Raw genomic sequence first — 17982 nt, 5'->3', positions numbered from 1 at the left:
TACTTCTTGGTTGGTCTGTTGTAGACACTTTGACAGATTGTCTTGTTGTCTAGATTGTTGCTATTTGCTCCTCATTGCTGATAGTGCCCCTTTCCTTCTAATGATATCTTGTTTTCCCTCCTAGGTTCATGGAATCTGAGCTGGACCTAAATGACATCATTCAGGAGATGCATGTGGTGGCCACCATGCCAGACCTGTACCACCTTCTGGTGGAGCTGAATGCTGTACAGTCGCTTCTCGGCTTGCTTGGACATGATAATACAGATATCCTTTCAGATCTGACCTCAGTAGGAGAGATGACATGGTGGGGAAGTGCTATTACTCTCTCTCCTGTCTCTCTTTGTAGATGTGTGCTATAAAATCTGATGTTCTGTTTCCATTCTAATTATCTTCTATCTTGAAACACACAATGCTTTTTACTCATTTAAAAATATGGTTTTTCTCTATTAACAAATCTTGCAAATCTTGGGCAATCCTTAATTGTCCTATTTGCTCTTATTAGTACTAGAATTCATCATGATATATCTGTTCATACATTAACAGCTTTACTTTTCAGGATCTGGATTGGAAGGCCCCTTTTGGGGGCAAAGCCAGACAGATTTGAATCTGTAAATCTAGGCATCTTTCTGCTAACTGATGGTCCAGTGGACTTGAGACTAGAGGAGGTAGTGAACCATGGTAGGAAGCACATTTGGATGTACAGGAGGACAGGGGAGGTGTTCTGTTGTGTTCGTTCCTGTATTTCAAGTTCTTAAAAACAAGGCTGGGTGCGGTGGCTTGTGCCTGTAATCCCAAGACTTTGGAAGGCCAAGGTGGTTGGATTACTTAAGGTCAGCAGTTGGAGACCACCTGGCCAACATGGCGAAACCCCATCTCTAAAAACATAAAAATTAGCTGGACGTGGTGGTGCACACCTGTAGTTCCAGCTACTTGGGAGGCTGAGGCAGGAAAAGCTCTTGAACCTTGGAGGCAGAGGTCGCAATGAGCCGAGATCATGCCACTGTATGCTACCCTGGGCAACAGAGTGAGTGGGACTCCATCTCAAAAAAAAAAAAAGACTGAGTACACAATAAATAGCATTTAATATTTGTTGAGTGCATGTTAGACCTAAACAGACAATCTAGGTTTGACTCTCAGCTGCATTTTTGTGTGAAAGACGGTGCCCCTCCACAGCTTGTATTCTTCTTTGCACAGGTAGAGTTAATAACTTTTGTCTTTCGGTGTTATTTTTATTTTTATTTGTTTTTAGAGACAGGGTCTTGCTTTGTCACCCTGACTGAAGTGCAGTGGCGTAATCGTAGCTCACTACAGCCTCAAACTCCTAGGCTTAAGTGATCCTACTGCTTAGCCTCCTGAGGAGGGACTACAGGTGCATACCACCATGCCTAGCTAATTTTTTTTTATTTAATTTTTTTGTAGATGGATCTTGCAATGTTCCCCAGGCTGGACTCAAACTCCTGGCCTCGAGTGATTTTGCCTTAGCCTCTGGAGTAGCTTTCTGTGTTACTGAGAGGATCAAAGGAGTGTATAAGTGCTGAGCACAGTTCCTGATACATAGTAGGCACTTGGTAAATGTTACTTGTCACTGAATCTGATTCGTGACTTCCAAAACCATTTTATACTTTATCTTGGCTATCAGGTGTGCAGTAGCTTTATTGCAAAGGCTTTTGATGTGCCTATGGACAGGGTTATGTTCATTAAACCAAATTCTCTTCTAGTAGTTGTTCTGTTTGAATCCAGATTTCCAAAGGTAAGAGACAAATGTAGTTAGTCTGCTTGAGTGATATTCACAGGGAATCTGCTGTTGCTTCATGTTATTTTCATCTTTCTGGTAATCTCTCTCCTGAGAGCCTGTCTGACTTAAGTTCTTGCCTGGCTGATAATTCTCATAGAAATAAATCAGTGAATAATTTTAATGCAGGCTTCTTGAAGGGCAGTCTTATGACATTTCTGATGCTTCATGTAATGTTAGATAGCATCAAGAATTGATCTGTTAGCTCCCAGATTTATGACTTTGTTCACCAGGGTTTGCTGTGGGGTTCTGGGTTGTATAAGAACCCTAGTTAGCTTGTTGCTGAGTGAGCTCAGTGTATGGTCTCATGAAATTCATTCAGTAGACCTGCTGTGAGTGCTCATGATGTACCAGGCACTGTGCTAGGCCCTTAGGAACCATAAGCTGTGCTGGTTGCTCAAGCAGCATCAGTCAGTAAGTATATATTGGGTATTGTCTTGGTCTGTTTGGGCTGTTATAACAAAAAACTATAAACTGGGTGGCTCATAAACAACAAAAATTTATTTCTCACGGCTCTAGAGGCTGGGAAGTTCAAGACCAAGGCACCAGCAGTTTTGGTGTCTGGTGAGGGTCTGCTTCCAGATTTGTAGATAGCTGTTTTCTCACTGTGTCCTCACATGGTGGAAGGAGTGAGGGAGTTCGCTGGGTCTCTTTTTAGAAGGACACTAATCCCAAGGGCTCCACCTCCAGGTACCATCACACTGGGGATAGGCTTCAACATATGAATCTGTCGGGGGATATAAACATTCCGTCTTTGACAGGTAACTGCCATATGCCTAGCTCTATTCAGGGCACTAATGGTCTTCACAGACTCAGTGACTACGAGTTCTAGTTGTTACTTCACATTTCAGTTCACCTACAGAAGGGTAGATTTCAGAATCTGATCAGACTTTAGAGAGGACTTAGCTCAGTACCTTGTTTGTTTCTACTTAGTGACAAGCGTGAGGTCCAGATGTTGGACAGCTAACTTGAGGTTAAGACAGGCACTCCAGGTCTGTGATTTTCAGTCCAGTGTTCCTCCAGTGCACCTCGGGTCTTCCTGTGGGATTTACAACATTGCTGACAGAGTCGCATGGTCACCTGTTACCCTGTATATTAGTGCAGAAATGACTTATTTTCTTTCTGGAAACACCACTGTCATTCTTTTTTCTATTCCTGCTAACTCAAAATAATAGTAACAGCTTTTGGAAGATACTGACATTTTGCTGATTCACCAGCCTGGCTCCTGCTGGGGAGAAGACTGACACAAAAAACGCTGCTCGACATTGGCATATTTGGGAAAGGCAAGGGCACAGATGTTCCAAGTTGTTAAGTTCTGGTCTTTAAAAAGGGAAAAAACACATCCCCCTATAATAACTTTGACAGATTGCCGTTTCCCTCCTGTTTTCTGAGAGCTGAACTGTTTTTTTTTTCCTCTTGTATGGCAACCTGCACCCAACTGCCCTAATGATATTTTTTAAAATCTGATTTTTTATTATGTCTTACATCAAATTTAAAGTGCATTTGAAATTTTTAAAATTACCTTAATTTTAATTAGAGGCAGCAATTAGGGTAAATGTCATCCTCCTCAAAGTACGATTTTTCTTGAAAGTGATTTCAGGAAAGGATAGGTCCTCTTGACTTGCATCTACCACATCCTCTGTTGGTTGGAATATTGCTCTCCCTGCAACATTGCACTCTGCTGCTTGTCTTATCTGTGATCTATAATGGAAATTTTTCTTCAGGAAACGGTTGTTAACAATTTACTGTTGTACAGCTGTAACTGCCCAAAACACCTTACCATGAATAAACAATTTCATGGCAGTCATGACTTAAATTTTTAATCTTTTTTAACTCTTCATTTATCAACCAAGACCATACATGGTTGGTTATGTTCCTAGCAAGCACAGGTCATCTTTGCTTTGTCCTCCTCTGCGAAAACATAAACTGTAGGGATTTTAATTGGATCAGAGTCTGGTTTGTTGTAACCTTAAGAGGCAGAGGATGTGAGAAAACAGCTTGTGCCTCATCCTTTCAACCGTGAGAAGCAGCTTCAGAGTTTATTCTGGCGCTCTGCATCACTGCTGCTGGTGAGGGCTTGTCAGCGCTTCTGTGCCTCATCTGCCCCCTTGAGAGGCTGGAGCCCAGCCATCGGTTGGCTGCAGAATGGATTCTGATCCGTGGAGAGCATATCTTGGGGGTGGGGAGCACACACCTCACATGGTTTTGGAGGGTTATTCTAAATGCAGTCAGAGGGAGCAGAAGGTGGAATCCAGCAGCTGCTGCCTTTCCAAAATATGCTTTTTAAACAGTTTTTCCTTTAAAGTAAATCATTAAACGTGTTTAGAGCTCCTTTCTTGTGAACCTTTTAGAGTGTTTCTATGGAAAAATAAAACCAAAGGAACACTTAAAGATATTTTCTTAAGGTATTGCTAAAAAATCCATTTTTGTGGACTGCTTTAAGCCAGATTTACTCAGTTGGCCCAAAGGAACAAGGAGGAATAAAAGGGAAAAAAACAAACCACAACAACAATCACATGGCACCAAATTGATAAATATTCTGTTTTTGTATGTCTTTTGCCATGTTCTTAATTTGAGTGGTCAGTTGAGTCCCTTCTAAAGTTTTTTTGGTAGATCACTGTTATTTACTGATCCATATGTGTTGGATGCTAATAAAAAAATAACAACTCCAGTTTAAAGCAAAAGCTCTCAAGTTACCACCCTCCCCAACCATGGTGTGCGTGGAAGGTGCCTTTGGAACAGTATGCTCAGGAAACACCACTGATTGGAGCCCTGAGAAGGTGTGGGTCATCTCTGGCTTGGGGGTGTGGGGAGTGGAGATGGGTAAGCTTTTGACAGACATAGAGATTAGCATGCATTTCAGGTTTATTTTTGTAGTCTCTCCCTTTGCAATGGAAATTGCCATTCCTCATACTCCGGATAGAAGCTGATGTGGTCTTGCTGGCTGCCCATGTAGTCACTTCAAATTTATCAAGGTATCGGGTCCATGGCTTAATTAAAAAAAAAAAAAATCATGACTACTGCTTCCCAGCTAAATGCCTTTATTCTTTAAGAATAATAATAATCCAGTAATCTAAACCCAATTTATTCAAAGTCAGCTTTCTCTCCACCCCTTTGTGAGACAGAAAAATGAGGTCTCATTGTAATGTTAACTTAAGGCACCAATACATTGGGTTACATGCTAATATTTAAGCAGGGAAAAATTTTTAAGTGGCAGAGTAGATCATTGTGCTGATGGGGCAGCCCTTTTTGGTGTGGAATAATTTAGGGAGTGGTCATTAACACTGTTCTTTTCCAAATGACTGTTTAGTTTTCTTCTGATTCTAGAAAACCTGGAGAACTTACAGAGTTGTCAAGTGAGTTTTGTGTACTGTGGGAATTTGGAAAATAAGGAGGAGGCAGGTTTTTTAGACCAACAGGGATCAAGATCTGAACTTGAGTAGTGTGGGTCTGAGAATACTAAAGTGGAACAAACTGACTGAGACTCACCATGTTATCCCAGAAGGTATGTACAATAGTCAAGGGTGCCTTGTGTTACAGACCCAGTGCTAATGAGCAAGAATAGGGCTGGGAAGGGTTTGAGCCTCCTAAGGGGCTTTCTTCTAATTGTACTGGGAGGGAGTTGGTATTTGCTCCATTGCTTTCCTGTAAGCACTAACAAGACTTACATATTTTGAGCTGTTATTTTGCTAGGAGCTATATTTGTCTTGATATTTCCAGAATTAAAATTACATTTAGAAGAATTTACTTATTTTTCTCATCTGTCATCTGACTTCTTGATATGTATTGATAAGCCACTTATTTTTTTGGAACCAATTAAATGTGCTCTGAAGATAAACACCTTAGGTTAAAAGTGCCAAAATGGCAATGTGGAAGAAGGATCTTTTAATGTAACTTGAAACAAACGGACAAACAAACAAAACCTGGTACCAGATTCATGTAACTTTTGGTCTTGTTTATGGGTTTTAGGTGAAATCTATGTCCCTGGAAGATGAGGGTGGTTGTAGCCTGCTTTGGACATTTCCCCTGTGGCATATTACTCCCCACTGGCATTTAGTAAGGACTTACTAAATGTTGAATGAGTACATTTTCTCCTTCATATTAGTTTGATCTAGGATTGGGATAAGAGTCCAGGTTCATTCTAGGTAGCTTTGTGCCAGCTGCTTTAAAAGGAGAAAAAGACCATTTTGTCTGTTTTGAAATTCGTCTGCATTAATTGAGCTATATCTAATTACTGTTCTAGTCTAGAAATTAAAGAAAATATATTTTTTAACTCACATTTATTGCATTAATCAGTTATATTCTCTGAATCTATAATGGTTTATTTGTCTTAAGAAAGCCTTTTTGAAATGACTTTTAAAAAGCCATCTGCTTAATACATCTTATTTCCCTGTCTTTGTTGTTGTTGTTTTTTTTTAATAACTTTGTTCCTTGTGGACTTATCTCATTGGAGATTAATGAGATTAATGCTTAATTTCTGTACGAAGAACTCTAAGTGGGATATGGCTCCAAAACAAATATCCACAGCCAAAAAATAGAAGTAAACACCACTCTTTTTTTCCAAGAGTCATTGTGTTATGGACCATTTCGTGCCCAGCTGGTCTTTTCTGGTTTACCTATTATTACACTAACTTATTGCCCCAGTAGTGGACAGGTACAGAGGGAGTGTGTGGGTGGCCTTTCTACTCGACATGACAAAATAGGCTATCAAAAACTGTGTTTTAGTAATTCGCAGGGAGACAGGCTCTCTCTTTTCCTATTATACTTGGACAGAAGAGCCTTTTACCTTGTGAAATGAAATTGTAACTACAGTGGAAAAACCTATCACCCATGCCCAGAGTCTGCTTGTGAAGAAATGCTGGAGGGATGGCCAACCATGCTGAATTTTCTCATCAAGATTGAGAGTTTGTCTGTCTTTAGTTTTGATTCTCATTCCGCTTTCTGGTCTTCAAATGACCTCTGTCTTCTGGGTCATATTATGTTACACAGGAGTTGATGATGACAATTACAGACTTATTACTGCCTTGCTGAAATGCTATTTTGTGAAAGTTGGGAATTTATATAAAATCAGTTAGTGGTAGGATTGATGAGATGTTTAGCAGGCCTGGTAGGTAGCTGATTTCTTGTTTGACTTCTCAACTGAGGCAGGAAAGTAGGCAAGGAGATATCCACTGAAATATGATAAGAAACAAGTTTTCCTGGAAAAGCCATTTATGCTCTTCTATAAAATCACTTTTGTCTAAAATGTTTCTTATTTTTTAAGTTTCTAGGTTTCATGTGACACATTTGTGAGCATGGTATAAGACTAATCAAAGAAAAATGTGATATCTGGCCCACAAGACCTTAGAGGCTGAAAAAGGACTTGATCAATCTGAATCTCTGTGGCATAGCTGAAATATAAAATTAGATCTTCCAGCCCATTGTGACCCAGAAAGGGGGGACCATGCTCTTGTTAGCTTAAACTTTAGATTTTAGAGGCTTTTGGAAAAATGAAGGCAATAGTGAGGTCTTCGGGCATTCTGTGGGAAGACAATCTGTATTATAGTGCTTTCATATTTCTTGAGTATTTTAACTTCCTTGGCCTTTGACATACCTGATCTCATTTATTCCTTATAGCTACTCAGTGGAAGAGGCTGGGCAGAGACTATTACCCCAGTTTTACAGATGAGGAAATTAAGCTGTAGGGAAATAAAGGGGCTTGCACAAGATTACATGGCTGGTGATAATTTTGGGACCATTCAGGTGACTAAAGATGGGAGGCAAAGATGGATATGACATGACCCCAGTTTTACAGATGAGGAAATTAAGCTGTAAGGAAATAAAGGGGCTTGCACAAGATTACATGGCTGGTGATAATTTGGGGACCATGTGAGGCAAAGATGAATATGACATGACCCTTGTCCTCAAGCTTGCATTGACTCTTCATCTGTTGGTCTTTCAGATGTACTCCACTTGTCTTTTTGAGGCTATTGTTTAATAATCATCCCATACTAGTTAAGAAGTATTTAATCATGCATGGTGTTATTCAAGAGATGTAATGATAACACTACTTTTTGCATTATTGCATGCTGATTTAGATCCTTGTTCTATAGACATCTTATTTATGTATTTATTTATTTGCTTTTTTTCTTTTTTAAGAGACTGGATCTCACTATGTTTCCCAGGCTGGTTTCAAACTCCTGGACTCAGGCAATCCTCCTGCCTTGGCCTCCCAAAGTGCTGGGATTACAGGTGTAAGCCACCGTGCCCAGCCCAGTTGTCCTGTAGACATCTGACTCCACAGTGGGTGGTTGGGTGGATGGATGGATTTAGGTGAATGTTGCCATACATATTAAATAAGCATTTGAATGGATTATGAACTTTTCAAGAGAATAAATATGGGAGTGTCTTGCAAGAGTGGGGAGGTGTTAACATTTTTATTCTTTTCCCTGAGTCTTTTACTAATTTATGGTGGAATTAAATGATAGTTCTTTTCTCTGTGGTTACAGCAGGGTCAATAGCTAGAATTAACCTGAATGTAGCCGTGTTTAAACTGAGTGTATATCCCCTTATGCATTAATATGAAGTATAGTTGGCAATAGCATTGTTATTGAAATCAGATGGACCTAACATTCTCCCTTACTATTGCAGTGACCTTTAGATAACTTTTTTTTTTTTTTTTTTGAGTCAGGGTCTCACTTTATCACCCAGGCTGGAGTGCAGTGGCATAATCTCAGCTCATTGCAGCCTCCACCTCCTGGGTTCAAACAATTCTCCTGCCTCAGCCTCCCGAGTAGCTGGGATTACAGGCATGTGCCACCACCATACCTGTCTAATTTTTGTATTTTTAGTAGAGACAGGTTTCACCATATTGTCCAGGCTGGTCTTGAACTCCTGACCTCAAGTAATCCGCCCACCTCGGCCTCCCAAAGTGCTAGAATTATAGGCGTGAGCCACCACAGGCCAGAGATCTTAACCACTACTAGCTTTACCTTTCCTATCTGTTAAATAGTGTTTACACCGAATCTTATAATGCTGGTGAAAGAATTCCAGTAGCATAGCACCAGACACGATGCTGTGACTTTTAAAAATGGCGGCTATTATTATGACAACTATTTTAATTTTAGAGAGGGAGAACTACTAATTCCTACTAGTCAAGGGTAGCTCTAGGATTTCTAGGGGTTAGTTTGCTAACCTGGTTATTTTTGCTGTTTTTATTATAATTGATTCAAATAATTTGTGTGTTTCGGTTTACTCTATATCAGGCATATATGTTGACTCTGTCAACAGCTTTCTGATTATTTTTTAGATGAAGATGCTAAGCATGAAGGATTTTTGTCCAAAGACCTTTAAGCTCTTTACTCATATTAAGTTTTGGGTAAATATCACCTTTAAGAGTGAAGGAGTAAGACACAGGAAGTGTAATTACTTATTCGTGATGGTCAGCTGGTCAGTTAGAGATGAGTAAAGCAAACCTTCAAGTATTTTTTCTTTCAGCAAAAGACCTGCATGTAATACCCAGAACATCAGTCATCAGCTAGCAAGTCCAGTCATTCTTGTTCGTATGTTCTGCATCTTTTATTTTTTCTTTTGAGTGAAACTGCCCTGATTCTGACCTTTGTTGGATCTTCTGGATTCTGTTGTATGTAGTAGCTTTGGAATAGGTCTTTCTCCTTCAGGCCTGGATCCCACAACTACCCACACATGCTGTCCACATGGTGGCTCCTGTGTGCCACCCCCATCCCTCACGCTCACCGTGCTTTAGTGCATCCTGCACACAGCTTTTAGCTTATTCTTTCAAAATATTATTTTCTTCAGCTAGTTACAATTTTCTCTCCCCTTTCCACTTCCTTGCCCCTCCTCCAATCCTTTCTTCTCTTCAAATGCCTTTGTACGTTCCAGTCTCTCTGCTTTTATTCCTGTGGTTTTGCTTTCTAGTCTTCCTGTCCTCATTTTTAGTTGCCTGTTTTCTGAGCAGTCTTCTTCTAGCAAGTCATTACTAATTCCCCAGCTCCATCTGATTGCTCCTTTTCAGGACGTGTGCAGTTCATATTGTCTGTGTGTATTCTTCATTACATGTTGGTTATGGCCTGTGGTGTATGGTTTTTAAAATTGTTTTAGATTATCTGTCTTTCTCATTTTACAGATGAGGAAACTGAGGCCCAGAATTAAGAATGGATTGGCCTTTATCATGTTCAGTGTTTTAGTCATCATGGGCATTCAATAAATGCAGTTTGCTGGAGCAAGGTGTCTGTTTCTCTCTCTCTCTCTCTCTCTCCCCCGTTGTGTGTGTGTGCACCCGTGTGTGTGTGTGTGTGTGTGTGTGTGTGTGAGAGAGAGAGAGAGAGAGAGAGACAGACAGAGGGAGAAAGAGGGAGTTTTAAGGTGAGGGAAAGGAAGCTTAGTTATAAGTTTAGTTCTGCCACCCAGTTTCCAAATATAACTCTTTCTGTCCTTCATGTTTCCCTTTCTTTATACTTCCCTTTCTTTTCTTTTCTCTCTCTCTCTCTTTCTTTTTTTTCCTTTGAGACAGGGTCTCACTCTGTTTCCCAGGCTGGAGTGCAGTGACGTGATCATAGCTCACTGCAGCCTCGATCTCCTGAACTCAAGCAAGCCTCCCACCTTAGCCTCCCAAGTTTCTGGGACTACAGGCATGTGCCACCACGCCTGGCTGATTTTTTTTTTCGTAACTGTTTAGTAGAGACAAGGTCTTACTATGTTGCCCAGGCTGGTTTCAAACTCCTGAGCTCAAGCAGTCCTCCTGCCTTGGCGTCCCAAAGTGCTGGGTGTTATTACAGGCATGAGCCCACTGTGCCTGGCCCTGTACTTCCCTTTCCTTTTCCTATTTTTGCACAGTTTTAAATTCTGTCTTCTTCCTTTTATATTCACAGCAGTGTGACATTTGAAGGGACAGAGGTTGGTGGGGACTAGCCCAATTCCATATAAATTTTTCCCTTTGTTTTCAACCAATTATATCAAGTCCTGATCTCTGAAGACTCCTTGGTGAACATCAGCCACCTCTTCTCAGAAATTATTACTGCCTTCAAAGGTGAACTGTACAAAGTAGTTAAGATTATACTGAGTTTCAAGAATTTAAATTATGAGATGAGGTTGAGGGTGTTGGCCTATTTCTCACTGGAAAGTGACTTCCCAGGTGATCTATTTAAATTTTTGAAATCTGTGAAAATTCAGTGAACCTATGGACTAGGCAGCCAGGAAGGCAGCACAAGGCAAGAGACTGAGTGAGTCAGTTAACATTTAATGAACACCCACTGTGGGTAGAACCTTGTTGAAGAGATGTTAATAAAACTGGAGTCTATTAAAGGTAGATGGTAATGAAGCAATTAATAAGGAAACGGAAGGGAATCAAGGATTAAGAAAAATACCGGTACCGTTTCAGTGTGTGTGTTATACCCTTAACATTTTTCACATGTGTCCATAGCCGTGGTGGATTTGCTTCAGGAATTAACAGATATAGACACCCTCCATGAGAGTGAAGAAGGAGCAGAAGTGCTCATTGATGCTCTGGTAAGTTGCACATCCTCTGGGGTTTTGCAGGTTTGTATAAGTTGTTGGCATTACCACCACCATCGTCTCGGAGAGTGGGCACCAGGTGGAACTCCACGGCAAGGCTGGAGTGTGGTGAGGCTGGAGCGAATAAGGAGAGTAAAAAAGTAGAGATGTGACTGGGGCAGTGCTTTATGCTTTGGAACTGTGTCAGGTAGAGGCCTCACCCTTATTAAGTCTCTGCCGTGGGCAGGGCCATTTCTCATTCTTCTCACCACATCCTCTCACATGGGCATTATTGCTATTATTCCCATTTACAGCCATGAAGCTGTGGCTTAGAGAGGCCAAACAAATGGCCCATGGTCACACAGCCAGGATTTGAACCTGTGGTCTCCTAGACGCTATATTTTCTGCCCCTTTCTTTCCTCCTCTCTTTTGTTGCTACTGACCTTTTTACAAAGAGCTTTCACAAATGTTTTTCTTATCTGGACTTTCTAATCCCAAGTGCCAGTGAGAACAGGTATTATTATTATTACTTATTTTACAGATAGGTCATCAGAGAGGAATTGGAGAATGTTAAAAATAAGAACAAACTTTATAGATCATTGAGGCCAGAATGGCATTCCCTGCCTGTAGACAAGGCAGTTGATTTCTGCCATCTTTTGAGGAGCCCGGGCAAGGCCTCAGAATGTTCCTCAGCTATTGATCCACACAGCAGCCAACCCAGAGGAGTTGGTCTGTGAGGTGCAGCTGTGGCCAGGTGCCAGCTAGTCAAACTGCCTTACATGTGAGGAAACCCAGCTGCAGAAGTGAAGCCTCCCGCTGGGTCGCTCAGCCCGTCCTGTGACAGCTGATAAAAGAGCCTGCATGTTCTGATCCCTAACACAATTCTGTTTCCACTGCCCCAGATTCCCTGGTTCACTGGTGATCAGAAAGGGCCACAAAGCTGCAAAGGCACCCCAGCTGGCCAGCGGCAGAAGTGCATCTAGTCCAGCCCCTACCCTGATACCACCTGTGGAGCTCTGTCCACCTGCAGAGCTGTATCCCCCCTCAAGGCTCTGTGGATTGTTCTTCCTTCTGTTGTTTCTCTTGTCTTTTCTCTCTGGTAAGAATGTTAGTATTGGTTTTGACTCAGTTAGCAGTTGATCAAAGATCACTCCAGCCACTTGTATTAGAAGCATCTGGGCTGCTTGTTTGGCTACTTTCTAGTCCTACCCAAGACCCACTGAATCAGAATGGCTGAGCCTGGAGTCCCAGATGATCCCGAAACCCCACTGCTACACTGCCCACCTCCTCCTCACCCTTTCTCATAATGTTCTCGACATTAGAAATTTCCCATGTGCCGTGCTCGCTGCTGGCATTTGGTGTGAATGAAGGGGTTGTGAACCCACTGATTATGAAGAACTGGCTCTCACAGAGAGTGAGGCTGGAGTCCAGCAGGGCCATTTATGACCGAGTATAATGAAAATTTCTATGGCCATTTTTCTTTCAGGCTCCTTTAGAGAGCAAACTGCTACTTTTGTAGAATTCAGGGCCTTTATTTTTCCTTTGAACCACTGTGCAGAAAGAAAAGGATGATGTTGGGATATCCTTTTGTTTTGAGGGGCGTCTGAGGAAAGACTGTGGCACTTGCTCCTACTCTGTGTCCCCGCAGTGTCGTTTGTGCAGTCTTACCTTCCGGAGGTTAATTACATGGCCCTAAATGAGGCTTCCTGCCTGGTCCCTCGGCTGATTTTAATTACCATCCTTTGCCTGTCTGAATAGGGAAGACGAGAGAGGAACAGCTAGCTTGGCTGTTGCATGTAAAATGTACCCAGAAACAGCAATTCACACAAAAGCCCCCTTTGTTTTTTCCGTGTTGCCAAGCCCACCGACAAAAGATGCATCCTGGCAGATTTTATTGTTTGTTTGGAAAGAAACAGTTCACCCTCAGTCTGGGGAGCCATTAGGTAACTGCTATACAGGATGTTCTGTTTGTTTAGCTTAGTTTTTATTTTTATTATTATTATATTAGTTTAAGATTTTGACTCTTACAGGTTTATCCTGGTGGGGCTGGTAGGAATCACAAGCATTGAACATTGCTGGACTCCAGTAGATTATTTGCTTGTCTGCAACCAGTTAGAAGTCATCAGTAAATATCAGAGAACAGAACCAGCAGTGGTCTTCCATTTACTTTTTTTTACTCTTGGCTGCATTCAGGAAGAAATTTGATAAGTACTCTCATATTACAAGGGTTGAGTTGTCTTTGTAGTTTTAATTTGGGGCCAATATCTGAGGCCTAGAATTGCATGAGCAGAGGCTAGAGGGCATGTGGCAGAATTTATTGTGGTGTGCAGTTTGCAGTTATTGCTTTGGTCTTTTTCCCAGTTGGAAGTCCTAAGCAATAGGATAGCACATTTGTGGGGAAAGAACGCTGTCCTGGCATTCTCAGGGGTCTTCAGGGTTTTAAAATTTGATTCATATCTGCTGCTGTTACTTACGCAAAAGGCAAATATTTGTGCTTTGTAACAAGTTGATCTGGTAGCCTGGAAAATGGACTCTTTTCTGAAGAGTGGTAAACGAGAGGGTATATTGCTTTGATGGCAATTCCCTGGCTTACCTCTCCACAGATGACTTTGGACTTCTTGAGAATGATGATTAAATTACAGTCATTTTTCTACTTGCCAGTCCCCAAACTTGCCATGAGCTAGGTAGTCCCATGCCTTCGCTCATGCTTTGCCTTCCATTTGCCTAGCCTTGCTTCTCTGGGGCTACCTGGAATACCACCTCTCATCCCTTTATCTCTTCCCTTTTGAGTTTTTTCCAGACTTATCACCTCAGCAGGATGTGTTGTTCTAGCACTTTGTACATTCTGGCACTTGTCACATTGGATTATAGATGTCTGTTTATAAGTTTGTCCTTCCTGAGGTGTGATCCCCGTCAGGGGAGTGGTCAGAGCAGTGACTTTGTCATTTACCAATTCTGTGTCCTTGGGAACGTTACCAACCTCTCCATACTGTTTCTTTTTCTGTAAAATGGAGATAACAGTAGTGCCTATCATACAGTACCAAAGTGATGAACAAGTGAGATATTTAATAAGTCTTTAGAACAGTCTGGCACAGAGTAAACACCTGATAAATGTTGGCCATTATCATTATAAAGGTACTATGCCTGGCAGATATTAAGCACTTAGCAAATGTCAGGTTAAAATTGTATGTATCATCTACCACACAGTAAGATGTCTGTGAATATTGAGTTCACAAATATTTTTTTCAGTTTAAAAAATATTTCAAAAACATTTTGAACAAACACTCAATAAAACCACATTTAGATGGGGTGGGCCTAAATAAGAAATGGGAGTATAGAGCTTTAGTTTAAAAAAAAAAAAAAAGGAAGAAGTAAGTAATGATAATACAAGGCAGAACATTGAAAACAGCTATGAGAGAGGCAGGCTTCTGTGGACATGAAGAGAGAGCGCTCGCTTCTGATGGAATAATCAGGAAGGTCTGCAGAGATGCAGGCATCGCCGATGGCCTCTGAAAGGGGGCTTTAATATGAGAGCATATGGAGGTGTCCCAGCCAACGGAGGTGGAAGTGTGGCTGGTTGGTGTAGCTGGTCAGTGTTTAGGAGCCAGCATTTGCTTTATAGAAACGCTTTATAGAGTTCCACAAAAAGTGGCTTTGATGTGGACTGCCAGGGGACTACCCTCCATACCCCTTCCTGCACTCAATTAACTCTACTGAAATGTTAAACTTTGAAGCCCTATCTCGGTTTGCCTTGGACTTGGTTGGCAATGGATTTGTGCCGCCCAGGTGAGGCTGAGGTTGGCCAGGTTTATGTTGCTGTAAGGGTACTTACTACGAAAATTCCTGGATCCTATTCCTTCCCATTTCCATTCATGTTCTCACCTTCATCTGTATTTGTTCCAAAGCAAAATTCATTTGTTCATTTGTTCACTAAATGTTTATTGAGTGCTTGATGTGTTCCTGATTGTAGGAACCAGGCATATAGCTGTGAGCAAGCCTGACAAAGCCTCTGCTTTTGTGGCGCTCACATGGTATGAGTGTAGGGAGAAACAGTAGATACATAAACAAGAAAACTATCAGAGAGTGGTTCTCTGTTTAAGAGAGTTAAAATAGAGTGATGTGATGTAGAGTAGCTGGGAAGTCAGGTTGGATTAAATAGTCGGGCGAGGCCTGAGTTCTGGAAGAAACCAGCCATTCAGAATGATCAAGAGCACGATGGGAAAAGGGCAAAAGACCTAAGGCAAGACTGAGGTTGACATATTCAAGGAACAGAGAAGGGGCCAGACTTGTTAATGTGCAGCTGAGGTGAGGGGAGAAAGCAGAGTCAGGGCCAGACCACGTTGGGTTCTGTGGGCCTTGATGAAGAGGTTGGGTGGCATTGCCAGGGTGAAGGGAAGTAATTAGAGGATGTAACCAGGGGAGTGCTGTCGTGGCCTGACCAGCGTTTTAAACAGAGCATCTAGCCGCTGTGTGGATAATGGACTGGAGGGGCAAGAATGGAAGCTAAAAAGTTACAGCTAGGATACAACAGGCCTGAGTTTTGCATTATGACCATGTTACCATATTATTCTCAAAACTTGTTTGATCAAGATTCAGTGGGTGTGGGGTTTTATTGTTATTACTGTTTTTTAAATATGAAATTCCTGAAACTCCTAGTAGGCAGAAAAATCCCAATCTAACTCTTGAGAAAGCTTACCGGCAGATCGTACCAGATAGAAAAAGAAGCCTCCTTCAAACCCTCTCATCTGTCTCTTTTTTATTTCCTCCTCCTCTCTTGTATCCATCCTCTTTGGTCAAGTGGAAGATGATGTGTGATCATGCCCTTGAACTTTACCTCCCAGAATATTGTTTGGGATGCCTGCTAACAATCAGAAATAACAAATGACTTAGCAGAAAACATCACACCCAAGACAGCCCTGATTTCCAAGGCAAGGGTTGCTCCGGCTGATGCTTTAATCCCTAAGCAGGATTTGTTTTTAGTTTCAGACTTTGTCACAGGTCCAGAAAATTGAAGGTAGACCCAAGGGGTTAGAGGGAATAGAATAGAATGCTAATATGTACTTTTACTGAGCGATATCCAGATATGCATAATATAAATATTTTTCGAAGGGTTTTCTGAGCTAAATGTATTTTGACTGCTTTTGGCCTTCCTACAATCAGATAAAATTGCATTTAACCCAACTAAACATAAAATTTCACAGTTTGCAAGCTTAAAAAGGCTGCCTGTTAGAAGTTGGATTTCCGTATCAAGAAAAAAGATTTTCCTCCAGCCAGAGGCCCATTATCCTAACCATTCAGCTCTAGGACTTAAATGCATTGCTCACTGACAGTGTCCCCACTACCTTCTAGACAGCAGAGATGGGAAACATAATTAAGAATCAAAGAAAGGGGGAAAAATAATGCAGGTAGAGTGGCAATAAGCAATTGAAATTGGTGTAGCAGTTTGCACAACTGGCAAGCAGTGTGATACCCAGTGGAGTGGCGGTGTCTGCTGCTTTAGGATTCAGGGAGATTATAAGTCAATCAGGGTGATTTAGGGAAAAACATACTGTGACATGGTTCATATTTTCCCCCCAGATGTATTTCTGTTTTCTCTCACGTACTCAAAATGTCCAGTTAATTAAGGAAAACACTGTAGTGGATTTCTTTAGTGAAGCTTTTGCTGGCTGTGAGATTTGAGAGCAAGATTGTATAGCTCTTGGCACAAGATGGGAAAACAGCACCTTCCTGTATTTACAGGCTCCCAAATCTGGCATCAGTGTTTCTTCAAATGGCATCCCCTCCTTTTTCCTCATACCAGGGCATAAAGGAGAGCCTAGAAAAATCTAATTCATTTGTGATTCAGGTATCACAAATTAGTCAATAATTTCACCTTTGCCTTGTCCATATATTTCCCTTAAGCCTTACCCAGACAGAGTAAAGAGTCCATGTTTCAAGATCTATGCCGCCTACCATTGCCTGCCTCCTCAAGCTCCATTTGAATTGTGTCTATAGAATACCTTACACGCAAGTGCTCTGGAAGTACTGGTTGGATGAGATCATTTCCTTCTTTTTTCTCCCTCCATTCTCTCCCATCATTGAATTAATGGGGGATTATGGGAAAAAGTAGAGTTGGAGTTGGGTACTTCTGCCACCAGCTTTGTGACTTGAGTCAGGCTAATTAACCTCTCAGAGCCTTTACTTTCTCGCCTGTGAAAAATGTGAGAATTACATGAGGATAAATGGAGCAATTACAGTGCACAAACTATGTGTTCCATCAGTTTATTTAAATCTAGCAAGATTTACTGAGTATCTGCCGTATATGGCATTGTAGTAGACTTGGGGTATACAAAGATGAATGAAGCAAGATGCCTGCCTTTCAGGAACTTGGCTTTTTCTTAGCCAGTGGAAGAGAGGAACAGTGAATAATCAGGTATCAACAGGGTAAAGGGCTAGATTCAAACCTTCTGCTTGATTCTTTGAGCAGCTGCCGTGAACTAGACCTAAGGTAAGGCCTGTTACATATTTTCATTTACTCTTTAGCACTTATCCCCATTTCATAAGTGAGGAAACCGAAACACCGAGAGGGAGGATAACACAAATATGCAGCAGACCGTGTCTTCAGATGTGTCTTTACTTATTGGCTGTGCTTAAGAATCCATTACCAGATGGATCATCCCTTCTTGATGATAGAAAACTAGGTGTTTCCTTAGTTATCT

At 41.4% G+C, this 17982-nt stretch overlaps 1 protein-coding gene across 1 annotated transcript in view; it reads left to right on the top strand.

Annotated features, from left to right (window-relative positions):
• The window catches only part of CTNNBL1 (catenin beta like 1), a 177844-nt gene that overhangs the window by 51758 nt on the left and 108104 nt on the right, over positions 1–17982 (top strand). Inside the window, exons 4-5 of the mRNA XM_030825692.1 lie at positions 125–264; positions 11202–11299. Of these exons, the coding sequence (XP_030681552.1) occupies positions 125–264; positions 11202–11299 (238 nt within the window). The remainder of the gene's footprint in view (positions 1–124; positions 265–11201; positions 11300–17982) is intronic.

Source organism: Nomascus leucogenys, chromosome 13 (genome assembly GCF_006542625.1).
Source record: "Nomascus leucogenys isolate Asia chromosome 13, Asia_NLE_v1, whole genome shotgun sequence".
Taxonomy (NCBI): domain Eukaryota; kingdom Metazoa; phylum Chordata; class Mammalia; order Primates; family Hylobatidae; genus Nomascus; species Nomascus leucogenys.
The sequence above is the reverse complement of the archived record's forward strand: the minus strand, read 5'-3'. Positions and strand labels throughout refer to the sequence as shown.